Source organism: Diadema setosum, chromosome 20 (genome assembly GCF_964275005.1).
Source record: "Diadema setosum chromosome 20, eeDiaSeto1, whole genome shotgun sequence".
Classification (NCBI taxonomy): domain Eukaryota; kingdom Metazoa; phylum Echinodermata; class Echinoidea; order Diadematoida; family Diadematidae; genus Diadema; species Diadema setosum.
Window position 1 is genome coordinate 33,555,403 of NC_092704.1, and position 21,170 is coordinate 33,576,572.

Genomic DNA, 21,170 nt, shown 5'->3' on the forward strand with positions numbered 1-21,170 from the left:
TTGATATTTAGTGAAAATGGTGACATTTCTCGCCCCAATTTTATTTCTAAATCACACAGCCACGGCTTGCGAGCCCCTCAACGCTCCTGATGGTGTTCTTATCTCTCCTCCAAACTGCTTCAACAATCCCACGTTTGGGGAGACCTGCCTCCTGCGATGTGACACGTCAGGCTTCCAGGTCAGGCCCCTGACTCTCGCCCACACCGTGTGCCTGGGTACCGGGCAGTGGTTGCGCAACGCGTCTCTGGCAACTTGCGTTGGTTAGTGAGAATTTGATCTTGAACTTGGAGACAGAAGATTATCATTGTCTTTTCTTATTAAGATGTGCAGGTATATTCGACTCGTTGATATTCCGGTGACGGTATCAATCATGTTCGTACAGCACTAATGTAAGAGTGACTCTTACGTCATGATAATTTGCCCAATTGCAATCATATGTATACGACGAGCAACCATCTTTGTTGCCTTGTTAAAGTGAGCCATCAATGCAGCTGTCTGCATTTCTTGTTAGATTTAAAAAATAAAAATAAAAAGTAAAAAAATTCCAAACTTTGGCTTTCAGGAAGCCCTTTCGCTAAACAATGTAACGTTTATGATTATTTGATGTATAAGATCAATTAGTTAGATACCACTCAAGCTTATCCTGTTTTCCTTGTAATGGTAGTAAAGGAAGACTTCATCCACAAAACGCCAGGCAAATTTCTTGTCATACTTTTTAAATGTCCTCTAAATTAAAAATGTGATAATAATTATATCGTATCATGTGTTTGTGTCAAATGTCTGTCATTAATTTCTTCCATATCATTCCCTCCCCATTTCTCCAATCCCGCCTCCCTCTATTCTCAATTATAATATGTGAATATCAGATATTGAGCCACCAGTATTCACAGCATGCCCTGCTAACTTCATTGTCTACGTCGGCCGATCGGAACTCATGGGTAATGTCACGTGGCTCGTGGCCGCAGACGACAACAGTCCTGACGCTGTCATCGTCGAGTGCGACTTGGAGCAGGGTCTGAAATCCGAGGGAGACTATGACGTGAGATGCGTGGCTATAGATGCCGCCAAAAACACACAGACGTGTTCGTTCCAAGTTTCTGTCAGAGGTGAATATGGTGCTTGTTTGTTTGTTTTTTGGGTGTTTTTTTTTCTTACATACACGTATGCTTCCCCTAATCCACCATAATTATTTACAGGAGGGGAAGTTGCATTGTGTCATTGTTTGCGTCAAATGACAAGTCGCGGTTTTAATACAGTTGTAGGCATTATTGACAATACACATTGTCTGCACACTATTTCAAGTAAAAAACAAGCATCTATGTATTATACCTTCGATCTTTTGGATGTATCACTTTTACTTCAAGAATTTATGTTTCGAGTCATGTTGTAAAGTTATTTTTCTAAACAATGTACAGATTTTCCGGCTGTTTGACAGCAATGTTTGATTTTGCTGCTGCAGAATACGATAAAACATTAGAAAAAAATGAATGCGTCATGCAAAGAACAATGTGTGTTTAATAATAGTGTGTGGAAGGATTAACCCACTTTAGATTTTTGTTTTGACTTTCCAAGGTCATGCTTGATTTTAAGATTCATCTGTACAGTGATCGGTGTCATGATAAATGAAAAGAAAAGTCTGTTTACATGCATTTCATGATTACCACATTTTGCCGGGGATAAAGGTATGTAATGGCCTACAGTTTCAGTATGTATCACAATCGTCAAAATTTAGCTCCTGTTTTGTTGCAAACCAGACTATTATTTGAGAATGTCTGATCGTAGATTTACATAAACGTGTAAATGAATGAAAAAAACAACAACAACACCCCTCCCCCCCAAAAAAAAAAAAAAAAAAAAATCTGCGGGGATATGAAACTTGTCCCTGCCTCCTACCGTAGAATCGTGTCAGGTTAAGAATAAAAGGTTAATTGTTTTTCAAGTCGGTCTATAGAATGTACAGAGTAAATATTTTGTTTTCTCTATTCTGCTTCTAACAGTGAGGCGGTGCCAGCCATTATCACCACCCGTCTTTGGAAACCTGATTGGGTCATGTGACAATTCCTGGGGTAGTGAGTGTGAGGTGGGGTGTTCTGTAGGGTACACTCTAGTCGGATCACGTAACACAAGCTGTGAATTCACTGGACAGAGCATGCACTGGAAGAGAGATGGCATACCATTCTGTGACAGTGAGTTGACAGAGAATCACCCTTCATGTTCTGCATTCTTCAATGGAGAAAACAATGTCGGGTACTCATAGTCTGTAGACTGTAGGCCTACAAACAGAAAATGGAAATGCTATTAAGAATTCATTACGAAATTCAGCTATACGCCAGATTTGCTGCATACGTTACAAGAAGACAAAAGTTTTATTCAGATATCTTTGACTCAGAGGTAAAGAAACAGAAACATTTTTTTTTTCAATAATATTGTTTTATTCATTTCTTTAATAGTGTACGATAAAAGTTCTTTATCTCATATCACGATACTAGGAGGTTATGTGTAATGGTTACTTTATGGATGCTGAATGACATATTGTACTTCATGGTGATTTGTGATTATCCCCCCACTTCCTTTACGCAGTTGTTGGATGCGACCCTCTGAACCTGCCCGTTGAGACAAATGTCAATCCTGCCTATTGCACAGAACAGGACAAGATCTACCATGGCACACAATGCACGTTCTTCTGTCGAGATGGATTGACCATAGAGGGTGCTGTGACAGTTGTAAGGTGTGGAACAGATGGCGAGTGGGACGCCAGTATTGACAGTCTGGACGTTGCTTGCACAGGTGAGAAAACAGTATTCTTTTTTTCTCTCTCTCTCATTTGTGACCCTGCACCTCAAAACAAACAAAAAGTCGCCAGACATGAATTTTAAGTTAAGACCATATTCTGAAAGAGCAGACTTTAAGCTTTAAAATGATGTATAACTCAAATCAAATGGACTCTCCTAACCTATCTAAATATTGGAAAGAAAGCACAAACTCAGGAAAAGTGTGAACTGAGAAAAGAGGCTCTGAAGTACAGAGTCTATTCAAGCGCTTAATCTTTACCAAACCGTGCTGGCTGTGCGATGAATGGGACAAAAAACAGGAAGTAAACCACCAGAGTAACAACAATGAAGAGATTATCAGATTAAAACGAAATTAAGCATGCCTCATTAACACATTCTGTCCATAATTAATGCCAACATTCAAAGCAGTAGCACTATCTTTTCAAAAGTTATAAGAGCTGAAAGTGAAGAGTGTGGACAAGGTTTTTCAGAAATGAAAAAGGGATTCTAAAGACACATCTAGTCACACTATTCTACCAAAAATGTTCGAGATAAACTGCAAAAAAAAAAAAAAAAAAAAAAAACACACACACTTTCCTGCCCGTTCTATGATACCAAATTTTAGCATAATGTAAAAGAAGACCCGCTCTTTCAGAAAATATGAAAAAGTCAAGTTCGGCTAGGTTGAGCCATTTCACTTATTTTCAGTCCTCACGCAAAATCAGTGTGTGCGACTTTATGTTCGTTTTGAGGTGCACGGTCACATTTATTCATTTGTCGCGAAATAAGTAGATGTCCTTCTTAAGCCAAATTTAGGTAGGGTACAAATTTCATTTGATAAGAAAAAAAATCTTTTATTTCCAAATCTGTTCAATATACACTGTATTTGATATGCATAGAAAAAGAAAATTAATAAAGATTATTTGTGACGTGATTAGGAGCATTTTTTCTTTCATACTGGAATAACTTTCTCTACTTCTAATAGATCAGATCATAATCTTATGAAGAGTAATTGATTTTTCTCAAAATGAACATTCAGACAAAGTGGCACCAACTCTGACCTCATGTCCGGGACCAAAGTCCGTCACGCAGACAGAAGACTGGGGAGTGGAGGTGACCTTTAACCTTCCCACTGCACAGGACAACCTGGATGATGAGCTCACAGTGGTCACCAGTCCAGCTGACCTCACCTCTCCTTACAACTTCACTCAAGAGACCACAGCAAGCTTCACCTTCTCTGACTCTGCGGGAAACAATGTTACATGCTCCTTCCCCATCTACATTCGAGGTATAACTATTTCTAGTTGGACAAAACAGTAACTAGAAGAGAAATATATGTGAAGAGTCAGTCCAAGGTTTAAGTTGGCTCTGATAGAGTAAACTCAAACATTTTTTTTTTTTTGAAATTCGTTGAAATCAGAAAAGAAAGGCAATTTAACAGAGTTCTACATTTGCACGCTTGCGTGAAACATATTATGGAATGCAACCACACATGCAAATTAGATGAGATGACATCGACATATATGTACTCTACCAATGATATCACAGAACAAAAATCAATTTTCTACTAGTCACTGATGTAGCAACTACAACCTCTTCCCCTTAAAAGCCATTGATGTTCAGCTTTAACACCCTGCAATAATTTCTTGTGACAAATATAATTAATGTTCTCCTTTTTATTTCATTTTAAATAAGACAATTTAGTGAAAAAAAATGTGAGCAGTTCAGTCGGAAATATGTAAGGGAATAACATCACCTTTCTTAAAGTTCATTAATATCACTGTTTCAAGGAAACATGGAAACAAGAAAAGCTTTCAAAAGTAACAATTTTTCATACTTTGTCTGATTTTCACAGCGCTTCAACATTTTGGTGATTGTATTTTGTATTTCAATGTAATCTGCATCAACACGGGATAGCGTTCATTGAAATAATTCGCGTTATTAATATTCATAATAATAAAATGATACTGTTTTGCTTTCTCACAGATGAGATCCCACCTGTAGTAGAATTCTGTCCCCCTGACATCAGGCTAAATACCAGTGATACCCTAACTGAAGTCTCATGGGACCCACCCATCTTCATCGAGGTAACAGGGGATGACCTCCTCATCACCAGTAACTATGACAACGACATGGCGGTGCTCCCATGGGGTCGACATGTGGTGTACTACCAGGCCACAAACACAGACAATGGAGAGACAGTGGGCTGTGACTTCTTCGTCGAAATCTTGCGTAATTAGATCTCTCGTTTAATTGCTTTCAGTTGGGGGTTTTGTGCAAAAAGTTACCGGACGTAGCCATACAGCCGGGAAAAGAAATGGGGCTCACTTTTTCTCTATTTCATCTCTTTCTTGAAAACGCATAATCAGATTTTACCCCATCTTTTGTTAATATAATGAAGTTTTACATATCTGCCAGGATCTAGTTTCTGCACACGGGCTTCATTTGACAAACAAGCAAAACATCAACGGTAGCAACGGATAGTTGCATAAGAGCCTGTGTGGAAAAGCGCAACTGTTATTACTTTTTGTTTCGTTTATTAGTCAAACACAGCTGAATTTGTTACAACGGAAGCATATTTTGTTACAATTCTCTGAGCAACCAATCTTAATAATGCTTTTCATCTTAAAGAAACATGTCAGATCTCAATGAATTAAATATAACAGCTTCTCGACAATCTGATGAAGGAGTGAAATCGGTTTCATTCCTTGAAGCTCATCCAAGATGTTATTTCCTTCGGCACACAATCGGACTTGAACTGCCTTTGTCATGAAGAACTAATCACTTTATCTATACAGTATATAGTATTGAAGCCAGTTTGCTAATACTGAATCTGAAAAGAAGATCTTTTGTGGCTTTTCACTTTCAGTTAAAGGCATAATGTTATGTACCAATTGAAAAAAAAAATTGTTTAACCCAAAAGGTAGTGGTCACCATTTTTGCCCCCAGTAGGTCTACTATGAAGATGGAATGTATAATATTCTGATTTTTTTTTCACTTTTTGTACCCGTTATTTTGTTCCAGCTGTAACCTGCAAAGAATTGGATGTTCCCAGCAATAGGGCCCTGACGTGTGACCAGTGGGCATACGGTCGCTTCTGCAGCATTCATTGCAACGAACAATTTGACGTACCTCGACTTCCCCCCACTATGAGCGTTCCAGAGCTCTATGTGTGCGGCACCTCAGGATTGTGGCGTCCTCACGCCTTTGTTCCCGATTGCTCCGGTATCAAATTCAGAATCGTCTGCTTGTGGTTCTTCTTTTAAATACAAGCTCCATTTCCCTCCTCCTAGCCCTCCTCTTCCCCTTCTACACCTACTTCGCCCTATTTCATTCTATCCTCCACCACTCCTCTTCTCACTCTTTGTCCTTCTAGTCATAATATCCACATTGTTTCTTCCCTCCTCTTCCTCTTCCTCCTTCCCATATTCTACCACTCATTCAGGAGATTCACGAAACCACGCTAGCGTGTTGGTGTATTGTGTAGATTTCGAATACTCCCAGTCTAAGAATAAATTCAAACTACAATATTTATTTTTTTTAATTTGATTTCGATTTATTTTCATATTTCTCAATGAAAAAATACATCAAATATAACAAAATTAAAATATCAAGCTGGAGACATACATAAAATATTGCAAATATATAAAACATATAGTGGTCGATCTATGACGTTTTGAATCTGTGAATGGATGCTAAAGAAATATGAAGGAACCTACTTAAAAGCGAGCTTGTTGAGCGTAGGTCCCAGTTAAAATCGAGTTAAAGGTTAAGATGGGGAGCACGGGTACAACATTGACCAAAACATAGAGAAAAAAAAGTACATTTATACAGTTATATAGCAAATTCTTCTCTAATACAGATTTGGGGTCGGATAAGCCACATGCTGTAGGCGGATGAACCATTGTCGTTCTGGCGATAATAACAATATGACTCAATATATGATAACAATAATACGGTTAAAAAATATTAAAGATTTATACATTGCGTGTATTAAGGAGGGAAGGATATTGAAGGTTGATCAAAAAATGCGCTATGTTTAGCCATCAGCTGTCAACAGATTGTAAGGCCAATGTTCGTTTAAAAGAAGTTAGTCTGTGTACAACTGTTGAAAATATTAGTCATATGTTTATGTTCTTGCAGCAAGCATACTTTATAAAGGACATGTTCAGCTGTCTTTTTGAATAAACGGTCGTAAACTTTCAATTACATTATAGATATGTCTTCTCCGTAGACGTTTTCAAAGATATCACAAAGAGACTATATTGGTTTTGTCTTGGTTTATCTTCAATCTAGACAACTATTTAATTTACAGCTGTACTCGTCCCTGCAAAGCAGACCAGTGATGCATAAATGAACACTCATGAAGAGTTTTACTAAGCCCAAAATTATGTGTTCAATCAATGTTTGATTCTTGTAAAGAGGTAAGACGAGCGGGGAGGAGCAATCTACCCAGCGAACTCCTTTACTTTACTGGTAGCTGTGGGACACAGGAAACTCAGGACGAGATTGCTATTGCATTCCTGATGATTTTAAGGGGAACAGACTTCAGCGACATCTGTACCCAGACAGACCAGTGCACTGTGGAGAACGTGCGGGTCACGTGCGGGGATCTGACTCCTGGCCGTAAACGTCGTCGTCGACGACGACGAAATGACGATCGATCCTTGCTACCAGACAGTCGAGGGGAGGCGATGTTGGTGCTGAGTAACGACATGAATCGAGCTAGGCGAGATGTCAACAGCCAGCTAGTGATTGCAGTGGAGTGGGACTTTGTGACTAATGTGAACCAGGACCCTAGCTTGGGTAACTTTGACGCAGTCATTGAAGCCGAAGACTTGATGATCAAGATGTCCGATGTTGTCCAGGAGGAGATTGATGATGGAACGTTTCCAGCCCTCGATGTCGGCGGGATGAATCTTACGCTTGACGAGTCATCCCTGACCTTTGGCTACTCAGAAGTTTTGTGCGACCATGGTTTCACAGCGGACAACGATGACCTTCAGTGCGGTAAAAAAAAATGTTCTGACGTCAAAATATTAACAGTTTTACTTGTGCACAAAGAAAATTTATGATCCTCTTAGTATCCGTCCCTTTATTTCGGTTGAATTGGATGTCAATATCTAAATTGAATTCAATTAAAAAATACATTTCATTTTTAAGCATTAAGTCAGAGATTTGACATGAATTCCAGTGATAGACTTGTGTACATAAAGATAAAAAAGCAATATTCATGTGTAAACGCACACACACACACACACACACACATACACATACCAAGTGTTGTTGTTTTAAAGAACGAAAGAAGAGAGAGAGAAAGAAGAGAGAGAGAGAAGAGAGAGAGAAAGTGAATCATTTGTGTTTCTTGTGACTCGTCTAGACATTTTCTTTTTCGTACAGGCACTAAACGTGTATCCAATAGTGAGGATGGTTTACCATTGCTGTAGAATCAGTGAAAGACGATAATCAAATTGCTTATTTCTTTTACAATTAGTGTGGCAGTCGATTAATTTTCTATGCTTCAATGACTTCAGCACATAGAGTATAAATAAATAAATAAAACTAGTGCCAATATATATTGTTTGTTTGTTTGTTTGTTTTTATTTCCGAACTAAAAATCAACATATCCCATACATAAAGGTCCAGTAAAGAAAAATGCATGCGGAGGGTAGCCCATTTTTAGTAGTGACAATGGCAGTCACTTCTGGTCTTCCATGGGGCCCTGTTTACGAATATTTTATACACTCAGGGACTGATAATATGATAAAATATAACACATTAAACCTAATTATGTTTGATTAAAACGGGTCCTCACCCAGTTTCACTGTTTTGGGTAAACGTATGATTTTCAACTCCTTTGATTTTTATCTTATGACAAAATTCAATTAAATTCCTGTGATTTTATTTGTTGTATTTCACTTTTATTGTCAATGCAATTTTGAACAATATCTTGTCAGTTTCCTAATATAAGCGCTGTAAAATATTGTGCCTTGAGCTAATTGTAATTTTATGTATCAGGAAAAAAGGAACAATGTTTGAGAGCTTGAGAGCAAGAAGTATGTAATAAAGTAAAGGGGGAGGTAGATGAAATCACACCAATGAGATTTGTGTGTTTCTATCTTGTGTGTTATCTGTGATGAGATCGTCCATAATCATTCATCAGTGTTCCTGGAAATAGATTACGACGAATGGAAGTCATCTCGTTCATATCCAAATTATTTACCTTCGACATTTTGAAAAGAATAGAATAAGGTATTTCTTATTGTCTCTTGCCTGTCCACAGTGCCCTGCGTAGCCGGGACTTTCTATGACAATGTGACCAAAGTCTGCCAGGTGTGCCCTAGGGGGACCTACCAGGAGCTTGCTGGTCAGAGTAACTGTGTGCCCTGTGAGGAAGGCCAGTCAACAGAGGGAGAGGGCGCAACCAATGCCACCCAGTGCAGAGGTGAGGTAAACAGTGTTCCCTTGAACGGGAGGGAACATAAGACTATGGCATTTTCATTAAAAAAACATGTGCGAAAATATTCATCGGCGGATATTGAATATGGATATCTTTCATGAGACAATGATGAACAATAAGTTTTGTTAATTTTCCACAGGAAAAACGTAATTCTGCCCAAGTTTCTTACAACAAATAACAATGAGATATCTGATACAAAGAAATGGCAAATGAATATTCATCGCACTTGAAGAACATGATCATTCCAGCTTTCATTTAGCAAATAAGCTATGCATATAAAGGTTTTCAAGTTTATCATTATTAAGTGGAGTTGAGTTTATTAACAACATACATGTGAATATGATAACATGAAATTCCACAGTGTAAGATACAATAACAAGAATTTTTTTTATGAGAATACAATGATTTTGTACAAGGTCTTACAGCTTTGCAAGCATATCTTTTATATATGTGGTATAATAGATTTAGTTTCGTTGTGATACATTTATCACTGAAAAGGCAAAGAGAATGAATAAGTAGGTAATGTACACTTATGCAGAGACAGAGGTTCCGAAAAAAAAATCGGAAAAAATTATAGAAAAACAATAGATAATTTAGTTAAAGGTGGAACCAAAAGTTAGCACAAGTGCTAGTCGAGAAATTCTCCCATTATTGCTACATGTATATTTAAGCTGCTTATTGCAAGGTCTACTCTTTTAGAGTAACTGTACAATAGAAGTACATTAAACTAAACACTGAATACTAGTATTCTTTTCATCACTAAACTTCATTTAACAAGTGATTTTTTAGGTTTCTTCGAAATGAAGATCTTGTTCTTTCCTCTTGAATATTTTTCGGCAAACTATTCCAAAACTTTGATCCAACAAAAGATATAGAAAATGTACCATGTGTCGTTTTACATTTCGGAAGTCTAAGCATGGCATGATCTTTGCCTCTAGTCCTGTATGCATGATTCATTGGCTCATATGATAATATTGTGTTACATAATGTGGTAAATGATCCTCTCATCCCATTATTGACTTTGTATGTATAACAATCCATTAAAGAAGAGACCGTAAGTGCCTTTGCCTGTTCATGAAACAAACAGTTTTCCAAAATTTCCACAGTTGACTAATAAGAAGATAATATTGATTCAGAGAGGTGAGTATGTGCTATGGCATTCTTTCATCATTGACACCCTCTGTACAAATCTATGTGTAAGAAATATCTACCCGCAAAATGTTTCTCTTACAGAAACATTTGGGACCCTGCATCACAAAACCAACAAAAAGTCACCAGACATGGATTTTGAGTGAGGGGCAGATTCTTGTAACGAGTAGATTCTAAAGCTTTAAAATAGTGTATAACTGACTTCAAATGGGCTCCCCTAACCTATTTAATTATTGGGGGGAAAACAAACACACTATGGGAAAGTGTGAACTGAGAAAAGTGCAGGGTCTGTTCAAGCATTTAATCTTTACCAAGCCGTGTGATGAAAGGGACAAAACACAGGATGTACGTCACTGGAGCAACAACAATGAAGGGATTATCCGATTAAGCCGAAATTAAGCATATTTATCAACGTATTTTGTTTATGATTAAGGCCAATTTTCAAAGCAGTAAAATTATCCTTTAAAACGTTATCAAACTTGAAAATGAAGAGTGGGTAAAGGATTTGTAGAAATGAACAGGGGACTCTAAGACATACAATACGTGATTATTCTAGATAGTTGTAGATAAACAGCCCGAGAAAAAAAAAATGCCATTCATGTCAATGATTCCAAATTAAAGGATAATGTAAAAGAATGACAACTCTTTCAGAAAATATGACAAAGTCAAGATTAACTAAGTTGACCCATTTCACCTTTCTCACGTAAAATCACGTAAAATCCTACCTCATGTAAAATCAAGGGGTGTGACTGTTTGTTCGTTTTGTGAGGCACGATCACATTTATACGGAGGGTAACAATTGATTCAAAACTGTTGTATTACATATTCACCACTATGGATTACTAATCTCATTAGATTAGCCTTATTGGATTTGGAATACAGCATAACATTATCGGTATTTGGGAGCCTGCAGGGTATTGCTCCAAGTTCACCGTGTCACTTCTGGCAATTAGGGAACCAGGGACAGCCTGGTGGTCGTGTCGCTGTCCGAAAAGCAGTAGATGATAGGTTTGAGTCCCACTTCTTTTTTTTTTTACTTGATTGTTCAAAGTGGTGTTCTTACAAGTACATTTGTACAGACTCAGAGTATGACAAAAGTCTGGGATATTCCGTTTCACAGTTGTCTCTCTATTCATCGTCAGATGTGTGTCAAGCTGGCTACTTCTCCACATCAGGATTGATACCCTGCAGGGCGTGTGAGATAGGAAGCTACCAGCCGATGGCTATGAATGACTCATGCCTGCCTTGCCGTAATGGCACCTCTACGGAGACTACTTCCTCCATTTCATCAGATCAGTGCCTTGGTGAGCAGAGCAAAACATTTTAGATTGCAGTTTATAATTACTCCTATAGGGTCCCATATAGTACAAGCTGTGCATTTTATGGGACCCTTTATTTCCATTCCCATCATTATGCAATATGTACTATGCATAGTGCATGTAAATATAAAGAAAATAGCAATTGTTTTCTTCATTTTGCTACTCATCACCGTGTGTGTTTTATTAGTGTAAGTCCCTCCAAATATGTTATACTTATACATTACATATTTTAAGGTATTCTCGCTCTTTACTTGATGGAAATGAAAATAAATTTGTGCTTGAACCAAAACTTCAACATAATTTTTAGTGATAACTGCGCTGATAAAGCTTGTGGTTGAAAGGGTAATATATCGACTTCGTAAGATTTCAGATTGGCCACTTCAGAAAAGCCTTTTTTTTTTTAATTGATTTGATCCACATTTTTATATCCATTTTACCAATAATTGTCATCTTATGAACAAAGTGTTGTTTTTTTTCCACCGGCAAATACTGTAGGCCTAAATGTAAAAGTGACCTTTAAGTACCTGAGAAAACCGCTTCAGAGGTGGAAATTGTCCGTACATTGAAACTTACTCCATGTTTTAGATCGGATTTGAGAATAGACAAACATGAAATAAATAACAACAAGTCTTCATCATAGAGAAGGTTGAGAAGGTTATTGAAACAGAAGTCGCACATGGTTCTACGAAATATTAGCTCGAAATTGAACTAAGCAAGCAGATCATTTTTTTTTCACAGAATGTCTCATTTTAAAGAATTTCTTAAGGTAAAACGGACATATTATTGGTGAACATTTAGGTGGAGATGTGTTGGCGGTTCTTGAGGTGCTGATATCATCAATGCATGGTATTCGAATACACGAATAAGATCAAGACATTAAATTATGAAACTTGGGAGTTTCAAAACCTCCCATGATTGTGTCAATTGCGATTTGAATGATATTTCTTGTGCCATCACTGTATAACTTAACGTTAATGTTAATAGAATTCAACAAAAAAATGTCCTAGATTTTCTGTTGATTGCATGGACTGATTTTCTACATGTATTCTAAGATTACTCCGAGAAGAACATACAACGTAAATAATGGACGTATTATAGAGAAAAGTAAGAGAAAAACACACTTTCAGGGTGGATACAGCCGTCTCAATGACAAAGTGTGTATGTCCTCATGCAAAAAGAAAAATAAATCAAGGAAGAAGGGGGACACTTAACTCAGAAAAAAGTTGCACTTTTAGCAAGCTTGAAATTCTTAACTTGTTTAAATTTGAAGGGAAACATGCCTTTTGGACTTAAAAGTGCCTCCCCTTAAACTAAGTAATTTTTTATTGCCTTCCAAATATGACATGTCTATTTACAATTTGTACGGTGGAAAATAGTTAACATGTCAGAATTAATCAGTTCACTTCAAAGTACATAAGAAACTAGGTAGGAATTTAGAGAGCGTAATTCTATTCACACGACCCCCACCCCCTCCCCACCAAAACCCTCCTTCCCCAAAAAAAAAGAACAAACAAAAACAAAAACAAAGGGACACGGTAATTCATTAATAAGCTCAATAACAGTATTTATTTCGTATTGGAAACTTTTTGGTGGGAGTGGTGGGGCTCTTCTGGCACCTTTGCCTTGCAAGTCATAAACACTATGAATTACAAGTTTATAAAAGGCGTCTGTTGCACTCCTTAGCTCATACGAATATAATACCTCTCTCCGTGTATCTTTCTCCCAGAATGGTGTCAGCCGGGTTCCTTCTCTTCAACGGGATTTGCTCCCTGTGAGTACTGCCCCATGAGGTCATTCCAAAGTCGGCGTCAGCAGCTTACATGTGACCTATGTCCAGGTCACCTGAATACACCAAACAGTGGGGCGCAGGGTGTTCAAGATTGCATAGGTTTGTGTCAGCTACGAACAGAGGAGATGATTGAGAACCATCTCGGTGTCAAAAATTAAATTTAATCATTTCGATTTACGTACACAAAATGGTGACGAAATTGAGTCGTGTCAAGAAATCACAGTGTGTGTTTTTCTTTAATATTCTTTTAATGAATAAAAATTACGTCAAGAAGTTCATCACACAAGGTCAGTATATTCCTTCCGAGAATTGATGAAAGTGAAAGACACAATGTTAGTGGATCCCTCCTGAAAAGAAGCAATGGCTATTTATAGAAAATGCTGTAGGGCCTCCATAGCTTAAATTCTAATGATTTCTTTAGGGATCTTGTGACTTAAGTGTGTACATGACTGGTATAACGTATTACCTGGCAGTTTTTTCTTCGTACACTAAACACACAAGTGCCTGTATTTTTGCCCTTCTATCTGGATTTTCTCTTCTTCTTTTTTTTTGGATAAAGATTAACTGTTACTAAAAAAAGAAATAATTTGTTTGAAAAGAGTTAGACCATCTTACAGTTATTATGGTTTATATCACTCTCCCGTATTCAGACGCAAATGAATGCACTTCTGAGCCATGCCAAAATGGCGCCACCTGTGTTGACCTTGTGGACAGCTTCCGATGTAACTGTGCACCTGGCTTTGAGGGCGTGGCATGTGAAGTGGATATAGACGAGTGTGCGTTGCTACAGCCGTGCCAGCGAGGGGGTACCTGTATCGATCAGGTCAACGGCTACTCCTGCACCTGTCCTGTCGGCCTTTGCGGTAAGGAACTATTGCTATTTTTATTATAGTAGACCCTATTCACTTGTTGAAAAAAAAAAGTTTTGTGTAGAGGATTTCCAGAATAAATTCTGTGTATCATGCACTTTAAGGAAGACAAGAGCCCGCCCGCCTCCACCACCCAAAGAAAAAGAAATAAAGTTATAGTATGTAAATTAGTAAACTAATTCCACCTTGATCTGCTGGCGATTACATTTGTTATACACTTCTTTACCATTGGTAAAGGTAAAGTGATTAGATTTCCCGTGCCGCTGAATCGAACCATGGTCGATAGCACTCTAGCACCACCTTGTAAAGGTTTTGTAAGAAACAATTCATTTTGCATCGCTGCGGACTTAATTGATACAGAAGTTGTATATAATGTTTTTCCATAATAAATGTGTACAGTTCCTATCATCTCATTTCCAGTATAGGGTCTATCAATATACATAATACGTGGCTAACGATTGGTTTGCCAGACAAGAAATTCCAATTTTTATCGTGTTAAATCAACACCACATTTCTGAAGTGACATTTTCATCTATGTGGTGATTAATTCTGTTTGTTTGCAAGCGTTTTTCTGTTGGTTATTTGTTTTTTGTTTTTCATTTTTGTTTTACATTCTGCATAATTGTCAATTCAAGCGGAGGGGCATTCCAGAATTTGATTCCTGTTTTCTTGTAGATTTATTTTAAGCATAAATCCCTTCAAACGAATAAGTATGGTCTGTAAATCCGGCGTACTTTGGCGCTCTGCCATGGCAACATTCATTTTCACCACTTTTATAATCTCCTTTGCAGGAACTAACTGCGAAAGCAGTATTGACAGTTGTGACAACGATTATTGTTTGAACAATGGAAGGTGTGTCGCTTCTGCAACCGATATCGAATGCCAGTGCTTGGAAGGTTATTATGGCAGCCGCTGCCATCTCCACACCCAGCTGTGCCTTGCAAGCCCCTGCCATAATGGTGGCACCTGTCGAGAGATGTCAGGCGAGGTTCCCGGATACGAATGTGACTGTGCGTCAGGCTTTTCCGGTGTGAACTGCTCGCGGAATATCAACGAGTGTCAGAGTCAGCCATGCAGGAATGGAGGGAGCTGCCTCGATGGGGTGGATCTTTTTATCTGCACTTGCTCTCATGGTAAGGAGCAATTTCTGATTGTATGCCTCCAGTAAAATCTCTGAAATTTGGTGGAATGAATCGATGGCTGTAGATATTGTGCGAAGTGTTCAGCTCCTCCAAGAAGGTGAATATTGAAACACGTATGCGATAACATGTACAATAGAAAAAGAAAATTGAGGAACGCTAAAAGTTGTTCTTCTGCATATTCAACTTTGGCGCATCTTAGCCTTTGGCTACAGATGAGCTGTAGCTGTCTGTTGTTTTGTCGCGATCGCATATCGGTCAAAAGTGTTTGCTCGAATTGTTAAATTGATTGGGGAGAGTTTGAAATTAATTGCGAAATCCTATAGTCTATAGTTTTTTCTTCTGCGGAATATTAAGTCTTGAATATTCACGCAATATTTACACATCATTTCTTTTTACATGTAGGGTACACCGGTCAACAGTGTGAAATAGACATGGACCTGTGTATTGGCCACTCCTGTTTCAACAACGGAACATGTTTTGACCTCGGTTACACCTACGAGTGTCTGTGTCCCCCGGGCTATGCCGGGGAGCAGTGCGAACGAGAGAAGAATGCTTGCGATGATGAGCCGTGCCAGAACGGTGGGGTTTGCTCACTTGGAGAGGATCCAGGGCTGGACTTCAGCTGTAAGTGCCAGTCTGGGTTCACAGGTCGTAACTGTGAGGTCAGTCAGGATGACTGTGCCACTGGCCCCTGTTCAAACGGAGCGGGCTGTGTGAATGGATTTGACAACTTCACTTGCACATGCTCGGACGGTTTTGCAGGTGAGCGATACAGAATGATTATTAGCACACCGATATGCAATTGCTCAATGGTTTTGGATTGCTAACTTATATTTAGTTGATTACATTCGTTCCACTTTAAACGGAATTACAGATTCAAAATGCTACCTTTTAGTACTCTTTTGCAGCGTGTTGCCTGTCATTAATCAGACATTTCTGTGGCAGCATAACTTGACATCTGACCTATTGTTTCTCTGCTACACCAGGGTCGACTTGTAACGAAAATAAGGATTTCTGTGCCACCCAGCCATGCAGCGCTGGTGCTACTTGCCTGTCAGTGATTGAAGGATTCCAGTGCATCTGTCCTCCAGGATATCAGGGTGTGGACTGTTCTGAGGTTTTCAACTTCTGTGAGGGAGAGGAAAGGTGTTTGAATGGGGGCACTTGTGTCTCTGAGATTGACGGGTATTCTTGTCAGTGTAGAAGTGGTTACCAAGGTAAGAGCAGGAGGAAGTAATACCATAGCTCAATTATTTAAAACTGGTACTACAAAAAATAATATTTACATTGAGGCGTACCTGAGATGTAATGCTGATTGGTATAGAGAACCAGAACATGATGCCACAGCCATTCATCACCATAGAAACTGGTTCTAAACAACCTCACCACTTCGAATATCTGTGAAAACTATTGTTGGTAACCACCATGTTTTCACCCGATTCCAACCTATTGAAACTACTAATATAATAAAACCTGTTACATCAATTCCTCGGTCCATTAATTTTTTTTGGTAATATATATATACATATATTTATATATGTTTATGTATGTATATATATATATATATATATATATATATATATATATATATATATATATATATATATATATATATATACATATAGATATATAGATATGTATATATCAATTTATTAAAAGCCACGAATATTAAAAAGGAATAAACAAGCCTTGAGAATTGGAAATTTGTCTCCGAATGCCTCATTCCTACATTCTATGTTTGATGATTTGAGAATATTATGTCACGGTGCTTCACAAAACCTACAAAAAATTGTACGACCTGAACTTACAGGAGGAGTCACAAATGAATCAACCTAGTCAACTTTTTTATAGTTCTTTATCCAAAAGAGCATAAGTCTATGATCTATATCATAAAACAAGTGGGAAATTGTCTTGTAATTACATATCTACAAAGCGTTTTCTTGTTGTTGTTGAATCTTTTGATTAGGTATGTCTTTATTGAACCCTTTTCTTTTCTTTCAAACCTCTAGATCTACACTTGGACTATCAACTCTTATAAGTTTTGAAAGATTGATACTCATGCTTTGAAAATTAGTATTACCCATGCAGAAAATGAGCTTATGATAATAGAAGAAATGTTGGTTATCCGTACTCTTTTGGTTTTAGCTGAGAAGTTTTACTTTTTTGTCCCGTTGTATTGCCCAGGCCACTTCTTGGTGAGATTAGGCACTTGATAAGACTCTTAAATCAAAAGCCTCTTTTCTCAGTGGTAAGCACTTTTCATTTCAAAAGTGTATATCTTCTTTCCATCATCTAGATTGCTTTAAAGAAGGTATTTTTATTGAGTTATACAAAATTACACATATATTAGAGTTTGCTCCCTTAGGATCTGGCGACTTGTGGCAGTTTTGTGATGTATGGTCGCAAATATATAGGCCTATTATGTTGTACAGGAATTCTAAAAGTAGGGAACCTACTTCCGAGTTTGATGAGCTAACAAGCAAAAAATAATACTAAAAAAAGTCCTCATGCATCTCTTCCTTTTCACTCCCCGGTTTCTTCCACTGACAAGCAAAAAAACAAAAAACAAACAAAAAACACACGAACAAACAAAAGCAATACCGCGATCATACTTCAAGACCTCTATCTATTTCTTTTTAGTGCCAGTTACGTACTACCGGGTTAGAAAAGTGTGTGTGTGGGGGGGGGGGGGCAAAGTGATGACACCTTATGCATAATCCTTTGTATGGTGCACACACAAAAAAAGTGTGGGGCCCCGAGGCCCCGTTCCGCCGGCCATGCATTACTCATTAGCTTATTGTCTGTTCTTCGAAAAGCTTTAGTGTAAGGTCATTCTTTAACGATATCGGCAAAACGGAATACTAAAGTGGAAATACTGTCCATTTCCAAATTAGGTTAGTATGGTGATTATGAAATCATTTATCATCTTATCATTTTCACTTTAGTTGTATACATTTCAATTCGGCAAAATATTTTAGTTTTATCGTAATCGTGTTGCACTAGGTGACTGAACTGTACGTAACATAAAAATACAGTTATAATACAAAATCTCAAAGACGAAATCTATACAAGAACTGTTAAATGTCATCAAATACTTAAAAAGAAAAATTTAGCCCGACAGGACTTTATTTTATATCCAATCAGCTGCTTCTGCAATGTGCTAGTCACTTTAAATCGTTCAAAGTACTTCAAAAATATAATGGACTACCAACGGAGTTGCTGACAATGGACAGCAATTTCTTTCTCATTATGGTATCCCTGTATGTACAGGTCCCAGCTGTGAAATAGACATCAATGAGTGTGCCAGTGAGCCGTGCCTCTACGGGTCAACATGCCTGGACATGGTTGGGGACTTCTCTTGTGAATGTGCACCTGCGTTTGCAGGATTACTGTGTGACGAGAATATCAATGAATGTTTGTCTAGGTAAGAAGGAATGTCTTTTACGTGATTTTCTCTCTTGAAAGCTTGACAAATTCTCGAGGTACTTAAGTCCAGAATCGAGACGACAGGACTTATATTCTCCATATTTATATTCTCAGTCACTGTAGAATAAAAAAAAAACAACGAACAAACAAACAAACAAACAAACAAACAAACAAACAGGTAAACAGCTATTTCAGTGGTTGCTAACTCGTAATTGTATAAGGTGACAGGTTCCTACCGTGAAAAAAATTACATTAGCATGTCCTAATCCATCATTCATTGGACACAGTACAAAAAGAAAGTCATGCAAAAGTCATTGTGTTGGGAGAAAATAAGGATTAAGTTTAACCAAAAGCGACCCGCAACAATTTCATGACACACAGATTTAAAAGGAGTTAATTCCTCGGCAGCATCTTATGTGCATTACGCGATCGCATTCATTTTGTTTTTGGCGAATGCGATAAAATACGAAGTAACATTCACTAAAATGAGCAACATTTCCTGTCACAATAACGATCCTGTCACTTCACCCCTTCCAGCCCCTGTGTCAACGGAACGTGTGTGGATGGCGTGGACTCCTTTGTCTGCGAGTGTCACCAAGGTTACTCAGGCACCTTCTGTGACGCAGTTAAAGACTTCTGTGTTGACGAGCCTTGTTCAAATAATGGTATATGTACCAGCAATCTTGCTGGGGCTAGGTGAGTTCAGTGCTGCCCTATAAACATGATTACTTGTTATTTGAATTCTGACTCAATCATTGTCATACTGCAGAATAAAACAATCATGGTGCAACAGTATAGTTTAAAAACAAATAATCTTTGGACAGGAAAGGATTCAGGCTATTGAGTCTCCTTTATTGTTCTCCCTAGTAGCATTTTTATATATTCGTGGATTTCACAAAATACATTGCTTCAAACATAAAAAAAGGATATCATTGTTTCAGAATTTCTTAAAGTCAAGTTTACATAAAACCCGGATACATTTCACTCATCTCAAAATACATAACCTAACTCAATTATAGTTAGGTTATGTATTTTGAAATGAGTTAAATGCTTCCGGAATTACAATACAAGCGGGTTATCAAGATGCAAGGTGAGTTATACTGGGTAATTGAGTATAATAAGAAAGTTACCTGACAGTTACTAGGAATGCCTTTAGGGTGCTTACAAATGCTTTGAAGGTTGCAGGAAAGTGACGTTTGATATTCAATTCATCAAGACTAGATGGATTGTATCTGTCCAAATGTAGGAACAAATAGGAAGAAAACAGACTAGAGAACATTAGAACCAACTATTTAAGTAAGGAAAAGGAAAACAGTAAGAATGAGATTCACGCCCCCCTTGTAAAACATTCCGCATTCATTATGAAGACGTCATTGAACATAGTTGTCGTTGAGCGTTATAGCATAAAGTGAAGTGCAGTATTAGTATCGTGATTAATTAATTTGATACATGTATTTGCTACCACTATTTTGTCGATGTGTATTTGTTGAGTGAGTCAATGAATTACAAGAGTCTATAGTCATTTAAGTGTGTTACATATTTTTGTGTTTGTTTTGGTACGGCAAACAACTGTGCATGAACTCTTGGAAAATTTTGGATGGAAAACTGTGCAACAGAAAGACAGTCAACGTTCATTCCTGATCCTATCATAGTTTCATGCACATTTACTTTGTTTATCTTGCCTTTGCATCCTGAATAAAACAAAAAAAAAAATGAGAAAGGCCTAATCCGGACATTGGGAGCCATATCTTACAATTTCCTTTCACCTGCTTACATTCAGCTGTACTTGCTTATCGGGCTATACTGGGAACAGATGTGAAATTGATGTTGATGAGTGCAGCAGCTTCCCTTGTTACCAAGGCAACTGTGAAGACATGGTGGATGGCTACCTCTGCCACTGTAGTGAGGGTTTTGCTGGCATCCACTGCGAGGTGGATGTGAATGAGTGTATGTCTGGGCCATGTCGCACCAACGGGACCTGTGTGGACCGACCGGGCTCCTACCTGTGTCAATGTGCTCCTGGCTTTGAGGGGGTAAACTGTGAGGTGAGAAAATGGGGGTATAAAGGAGACTACCATGAATAACATGAAAGTTTGGGTGACTGTTGATGACTCGTCAAATTATGAAAACAGAATATCAAATAAAGATTAAATGTAATTCATAAGGAAAACGTCAGTTATGGGTGACCCAAGCCAAAAGTAAGGTATAATTTATTTCTTGGCCATATATTTCAACAGATGAAATA

At 37.9% G+C, this 21,170-nt stretch overlaps 1 protein-coding gene across 1 annotated transcript in view; it reads left to right on the top strand.

Annotated features, from left to right (window-relative positions):
- LOC140243625 (uncharacterized) overlaps positions 1–21,170 on the top strand; it is a 117,352-nt gene that overhangs the window by 76,189 nt on the left and 19,993 nt on the right. The window contains 18 exon segments of the mRNA XM_072323289.1: positions 60–260; positions 867–1,106; positions 1,998–2,186; positions 2,581–2,787; positions 3,811–4,059; positions 4,758–5,003; positions 5,796–5,996; positions 7,194–7,781; positions 9,055–9,216; positions 11,523–11,684; positions 13,426–13,587; positions 14,139–14,351; positions 15,149–15,490; positions 15,902–16,261; positions 16,486–16,716; positions 18,770–18,923; positions 19,463–19,621; positions 20,706–20,970. Coding sequence (XP_072179390.1) covers positions 60–260; positions 867–1,106; positions 1,998–2,186; positions 2,581–2,787; positions 3,811–4,059; positions 4,758–5,003; positions 5,796–5,996; positions 7,194–7,781; positions 9,055–9,216; positions 11,523–11,684; positions 13,426–13,587; positions 14,139–14,351; positions 15,149–15,490; positions 15,902–16,261; positions 16,486–16,716; positions 18,770–18,923; positions 19,463–19,621; positions 20,706–20,970 — 4,331 coding nt within the window.